This window comes from Condylura cristata, unplaced genomic scaffold, assembly GCF_000260355.1.
Source record: "Condylura cristata isolate star-nosed mole 26May11 unplaced genomic scaffold, ConCri1.0 scaffold00008, whole genome shotgun sequence".
NCBI classification, from domain to species: domain Eukaryota; kingdom Metazoa; phylum Chordata; class Mammalia; order Eulipotyphla; family Talpidae; genus Condylura; species Condylura cristata.
In genome coordinates, this window is record NW_004567109.1 from 11,571,820 (window position 1) to 11,578,872 (window position 7,053).

Consider the following 7,053-nt stretch of genomic DNA (forward strand, 5'->3'; position numbering starts at 1 on the left):
AAAAAAGTTCTCTGGAAAAATATAGTTGAAATTAAAACAGAACTTGGAAACAGCTAATCTTCAGAACTGTAAACCAGGACTTTCCTTTTATAATTTCTCAAGTGCTCTGTCTTCATGCAAATATTATTCACTTTAAAAAAAAAAAAATCTGTCGTGTATCTGTGTTTAAAGTAAATCGTTACCCAGAAATTTGTCCAACATTCTATTTGAAACAGTTGAAGGTAGGAGCTTCGTAAGTCCTGTTCCTGCAAAATGTGGTAGGTAGGTGACAGTGGAAATTCACCCTAACACCTTCTCCCTATAAGTGGTCACAATTATAGGTGCCTGCCTGTCCCACACCCATGGAGCAAGCACACAAGGTAGACTTATCCTCTATGGCATCTTGTAGTCACCATTTTTTAAAATGGAGGAATTTCTCACTACATCTTGCTGAGGGGAACAGTGGGTAAGAAAGGAGAGATCTGTACCATGTGGGTCAGCTCCCTGGCTGGAATCAAAGTGGTGCTGCAGAGGGTGCCAATAGCTTTATAGTGCTGATACTTAACCCCTTGTGCCACCAAGGAGGTTATGCTTGAAGCAACTCCATCTCACTGACTTTTAACATTCAATCTAGGGGTGAGTACACATAATCAGCCATTCTGTTACAAAGCTAAGAGAGACTAAACATGGCAGTCTTGGCAGGAACCAACCAAAAGTTAGAGACTGATAGGGTGATTAAAAAGAAAATGAGCAGACTAAGGAATGAAAGAGGAAATTAAGTCTCAAACACATGAATATGCTTAAGCTAAGCATGATGTCTAAAAAGATCACTGTAGAAAGCCAATCTCAGAAGTGCCACAGAATTAATCGAATCACACAGGAAAGGGGTTTGATTGAAGGTCACATGACCTATCCAATAAGCTGTTAAATGCAAGTATTTGAATGAAATCTTAGACCTCTGATACGATTCTAGTTATCTTCATTTCTTTTAGTCTGAAACTTTGCTTAAAAGAATACCAATTTACAATATCAAGAGGGTGTGTACAGGCTATTATTTCCAAATCTTACAAGACCAATCCTGATGAATTCCCGAATTTCACTGTAACCAGAAAGTCTAAAAAGCATTGTCTTCTTAGAATAAAAATGAACCTTGTATATAAATATTTTTACTCTTTTAAAAGCTTTTATTACCCTCTGACTACTTCATTCTTAATCGAGATATGAAATGGGCATATTTACCCAGAGCAGTGATCCTTTCTTCCAGAAACCCTTGTTCAAACCACATGCTGCTGGCTTGAAGGGCAAGAATATCCATAACAAAGTCACTGCATATTAAGTTTTTGGTAGGCTCAAAAATTGTTTAAAGCAGGGCCTCCTTGGTGGCACAAGGGGTTAAGTGGCATTATGAAACTCTCAGTACCACTCTCTGAAGCACCAGTTTGATCCCCAGCCAGGGAGTTGACCCACATGTTGCAGCAGACTGCTTGTGTCACCCGCTGCTCCCCTCAGCAATGTACTTCAATCTGCCTGTTCTGCTCCCCAATCTGTCTCTGGTGAATCCTTTCACAGCCATGGCACTCTGCCCTGTACCCCAGCTCTTGTATGCATAAATAAATCTTTTAAAATTGCTTAAAGCAGTTCATTCAATACGGTACTCTACAGCAGGAAAGTATTACTTATACTTCCCAACAAGATAGGAACTAGCCACACAGGGATACAGTACACACATGGCTATTAGCATTAGTGAGAACTGAAATCTTAGTAACCAGCTTGCTTGCAGCTGTCTTACTACAAAATACAGCTAAAATAGTGAACAGCAGTTTTAGTTAATAGCAATTAGGATCTACTTGAGGATCTTTATCCCTTTTTAAAGTCAATTTTTTTTTAAGATTTATTTATTTATGCTTACAGAACTGGGGTACAGGACAGAGGTGTAGGTGAGACAATTCACCAGAGACAGAGTGGGGAGCAGAACAGGCAGATTGACAATGCTGAGGGCAGCAGGCAGGTCAGAAGAGGTCTGCCGTGCCATGAGGGTCAGCTCCCTGGCTGGAGGTTGAACTCATGCTGCAGTGGCTTCATAGAGCTTCATAATGTGGTACTTTAACCTGTTGCACCACCAGGGAGGGCCTTACGGTCAATTACTACCTAGGTTTTCAGCCTGCTTATCTATTCTGTATCTATAGATTTTTTTCCATTTTGCGTATAATATCCGGCTGGATACTAACTTGTTATTCCTTCCTGCTTTCTAACAGTAAGAAAGCAAAATGATGGCAAGAGAAAGTAGAAATAGACCACTTAAAATGAACTGTACAAAAATCACTAAAATGAAATGTTTTTAGTCTAAAATTTGTATTACTTTTTCTTGCCTATATTCTAGGCAAGGTATGTGCCTCGCTATGACCTAGCATAGGCACAAAATTTCATTAATCAATATCTAACATTCAATTGAGACATTTCATCTTTTAAGTCAAGTAACACTTGCAGAAAGAATCTAAAAGTGGTGTAAAGCTTTCCAAAGCTTTAGTGAAGACAGATACCGTTATTCACTAAAATACCCATTATATAATATAAATATAAAAATGGACTAAAATAAAATAACTTTATTAACAAATATATACAAAACAGTTTAATTACTGTGTCCTACAAATTCATTTCTAAATGACCAATCTTATTATACAAAACATTTACAAATACATATATAAGATTCCCACCTGTAATGTAACTTCTGGTCCATTTGTGCTATCTTTTATCTGCAAGAGATCTAAAATGTTAATCTTAAAATATTAAGCATCGACATCTTTTTGTGTTGGTTTTTTAACTGCAACAATTACCAATAAATGGCCCAAAGGATACAATAATGCTAGAAACAAACTTGTAGTAAAGTGCATTTTAGGCAACCATGGCCATATTTTCCTTTAAATAGGTATCCACAGTTCATATGGACTCTTTTTTAAATCAATTTTTGGGAATCCTGAAGAGGTCTCTACAGCAGAAGTTTTAGCTGCTTTCTGAAGCACTGGCTTTGCTGAAGAATTCTGTAAAATAACAAATTCAAGTCAGCTTCCAAAACACATAGTACATAATTTTAAATATTTGCTTTCCACAAAACTACATTGTTATTTATGATCAAAACTTCAGACACATCAACCAAATAAACTATAGATCCCATTTATAGCAAGAGTCAAGTAAACTAGAAAATCAAGAAACTTGAAAAAAATCAAATGCGTGGCTTATATAATGGGGTGTCTAGTAAGTCTAGAGTGATTGTTTTTAAGCTCCTAAAAGACTTTAAAATACTCTGATTAAGAGATTGTAAGATGGCTTTTAATTTTTCATAAGCAAATAATGAAACAGAGAATGAAGATATTGGATATGTAAAGAGAACCATTACAGTATTGACTTTAAAAAAGATTAGGTATACTTACATTTGAAGCAACGCTTTTTTGCTGGTTAGACTTTTCATCTGAATTTTCAGTTCCATCTTCTGTTAGCTTTTCTGACATCTAAACAGATGAAAGTATTTTTAATAATACACACCCTTGGCTTGTAATACTGTATAAAAAGCAGCCCCTTGCAGAGACAAAACAAGTTGGACTTAACATACAACCTAAACGAGTTGAATTTTCTTAGTAACAAAATTGATTTAATAAGCTTAAGACACTTTCCCCCTAAAACAGAGTATTTTATCCCCTTGCTGCAAATTAAAGTAACTTTTCAAAGTCGTAAAAAAATTAACCTACTTTCAAAGTAAGACATTTACTTACAGGGGACCCAATTATCCAAGTGACAAATTCCATTTGTTTCCTAATACTCAAGGTAAGCCTACATCTAGGTCTGAAAGATAGGTTCATCTAAGTGGCATTATCTTTCCTGCCAACTGATTCTATCAATTCCTAAATAAGTCAATCTTTATTTTTAGGAATTCTGCTAAATTTATTTTCTTACACTGTTGTTCATTTTTGCACAATACTTCTCTCTCCCCTCAGGTGTAGTCTGTAGTAGGTCTCCCACCACCATAACACCCAGGAATCCATTACCATAGTCCCTTGTGTAAAGGGATGGATTTTAAGCTTTGAAGTGCACTTATTAACTTAAATAGAGCAAATTTGCAAAAAATGCAATTTGGCAATGTACATCCTGCACATTTCTGGAGAATCGTAATAAACTTATCTGCCAAGTGAAGCAGGCCTCTTCTTCTGTAATCTCTCAAAACATCTGGAATATATTGCATGTATTATAAAAGGGACATCTTCATCGTTGATGCCCCACCATTACTTAAGTGTACTTTTGTTTAATTTAGAAATTGTCTTTGGCATTTTATCCAAATAGTCCCTACCCCAAATTCTAGCATGCACATGGGATCTACCAAACAAGAAACTACTTTCAGTGTGTGAACATAAACTTCTAATTAGTTAAACCTCTAATGCTTTTGCCATGGATCAATTACCAACAGAATTTCTTCATCAATGTTTGGAGGCCCCATTCATGATTTCTATAAGATAGAAATAAAGCAGATAAACTATACTGTATGCTAGCTACAGAATTTGTGGGAAGATAATTGCTGCAAGTGAAAGCAACAGATACTCTGTAAAGACTACAGAAAATTGATTAACTACATAAAAACGATCAAAGTATCAGCTAAAATTATGAAAGTGATTAATACCTTGTCAATTGAAAATAGAAGTTCACTATCGCCCATTTCTAGAAGACTATCTATTACAATCCTATCTGGTGTTTTAACAAATTTAGGTACCCTTTCCAAGATTCAACTAACAAACAAAAAAAGCTAATTAGCTCTTTCTGGCAGCAGCTTTCTTAAGATTTTGGATAAACCTAAGATACTTACCTCAAACTTTGCATCATTTGATACAGATGTTCCAGATACAGTTCTTAGACTAGGTGGTAATTCAAAGTTGGATGTTCCTAAGACTTTTGTTACGTTGGCTTTTGCTATTTCTAACAGCTCCAAACGATCTATAAAAGAAACATAAGACATCCATTAATCTTACAGTACTTCCCCAAGAACTCAAATCAAAGGTTGTTTCATTTGGAATTGCACCATATGTATATATTTTTGCACCATGTATTTTCACAAGTAGAATACTTTACTCATAAACAAAATGCTATACCTCATTTTCTTGCTGAGAAAAATAAGCACCCCTAAATAATGATGATTAGTTCTCATCTCAGTTTCCCTTAGTCAGGCAGAGAATTCTGAATTACTTTTTTTTTTTTTTGCCTTCTCTTCAAATACATATTACAATCAAGGCTTTTTTATAATACACATTCTAACCTAACACACTTTTATCTATTCCATGATCCCATCCAGGATTGTAGAAAATGCGACCTGTTCAGTAATGCAGACATATACTGATAATTATTTACCATTCAACTGTTAGTCAGCAGAAGTTTAGGGTGGATAAAAAATCTTAGGGTAGATAACTAAGTCACCAACATTTAAAAGGTTCCACTAACTGCCAGTGGGGGCGTGGGAGAGATGGAGAAGGAATGGGAGTCTCCACCCCAAGCCACCTTTATCCCAAGAAGGATGTCCTAAAACCTGGGTGCCAACTGCAGTCCAGTTTATAACTGTTAAGCAGCTAATATCCACCTTCTTCCTCTCCCCCCACCCCCAAAAAAACTATTAAGATTGCAGGCAGCAAAGGAAATACACTACATAGCACCTTCCTAACCTGCTCACACGACCACCACAAACAAAAAGGTGCAAAAGGGACTCGCGTTTAAGCACCAACCACTCACCTTTCTCACTCAAACGAAAGGGGGTTCGGCTCCGTGACCTCGTCCTGGATCTCGCCCTCCAACTTCTCTGTTCCTCAGGGTACACCGTGCGCCCGAAGCCGTAGTAACGCCGCCCCCGCGGGATGCTGCCGGCCCTTCGGGAAGGCGACCGTCCCCGGGAGCGGGACCTGCTGCGGGAGCAGCGCCGAGGAGGGGACAGGTAAGGTCTCCGGGAGGCGCCGCGGGCTCTCCGCCGGCTGCGGCGGCTGCGCGACCGCGACCCGCTGCGCGAGGCGGAGCGCGAGCTGTGCCGGTGCGGTCTCCGGGGACGGCCTCTGGAATGAGACCCGCTTCTTCTGCGAGGCGCGTTCCGGCTCCCGGACGGCGACCGGCACCCGCAGCCGCTGGAGCCCGAGCGAGAGGTCCTGGACGCCGAGGACAGGCGGCTGGATCTGCCCGAGCGGGCCGTCGACGGGGAGTCCTTCTGCGGCGAGCCGGGCCACATGTCGTTCACGTAGTTGGGCATCTCGGCCTGCGCCGTCAGCTTCCCCAAACCTTGGTTCTAAGACAAACAGGGACGGAGGTCAGAGAAGTTCCGGAAGTTAAGTCTCGCGGCGCGGGCGGGCCCAGGAGAAACCCGTCGCGCCTCTAGAACGCCAGGCAGGGCGACGCCAAAGGCCGGAGCTCCGCCCGCGGGGCCCGGGCCTCGCCGCCACCCACAGCGACCTGTGGGACCTGCCACTCAACGGGAAGCTTACCACCAGTCGCCGATGCCTCACTCAAGACGGTGAGAAACGGCCGATGGACGCCTTGCCCTCGAAGCTGAGGAAAAGCGTCAGTCCGTGGGAAAGGGCGACACGACGACCCACGACCTCCAAACCCGACGTCCGGAAGCGAACTGAGCTGGAAGTCCGCAGGCGCGACTAAAGTACCAGAAACCACAGCTCTGAGCATGCGCAGAGACGTTGGCGCGATGGGCGTGGCCTTCCTCTTGTCCAACCGCCGCCTTCCGTGCTTTCCCGGCGCCCCACCTCCGGCTCCAGGAGGCGCATGCGCGGTCTGCTCTGCGCAGCTGGTGATACAAATGGTGCTGCTGCATTCCGGGGTCCGCTGACCTGTGGCTTGTTTTCAAGACCGAAGCTGTTACGCGGCCCTGTGCGGCGCCGCGACAGACTGATGTTGGCGTGGTCGCTTCCAAGCTTCTAGGCTACTTCCTCCAGTCCTGTGTCCGGCCAATGGCGGGAAAGGAACCATGTCTGGACTCCGCCCAGCTCCGGAACCGCGCCCCTCCACAGGACGGCGCAGGATCTCTGTAAATGCAACAGAGCTTAG

At 41.8% G+C, this 7,053-nt stretch overlaps 1 protein-coding gene across 1 annotated transcript; it reads right to left on the minus strand.

The window, feature by feature from the left end:
- Window positions 1–2,573: 2,573 nt before the first annotated feature.
- RSRP1 (arginine/serine-rich protein 1) lies at window positions 2,574–6,742 on the minus strand. The gene is made up of 5 exons (XM_004678628.2): window positions 6,480–6,742; window positions 5,743–6,283; window positions 4,829–4,956; window positions 3,408–3,485; window positions 2,574–3,017 (listed from the first exon to the last, which is right to left on the minus strand). The coding sequence occupies exons 2-5, from the start codon at window positions 6,245–6,247 to the stop codon at window positions 2,898–2,900; spliced, it is 831 nt and encodes a 276-aa protein (XP_004678685.1). The 5' UTR covers window positions 6,248–6,283; window positions 6,480–6,742; the 3' UTR covers window positions 2,574–2,897.
- Between the last annotated feature and the right edge of the window lie 311 nt (window positions 6,743–7,053).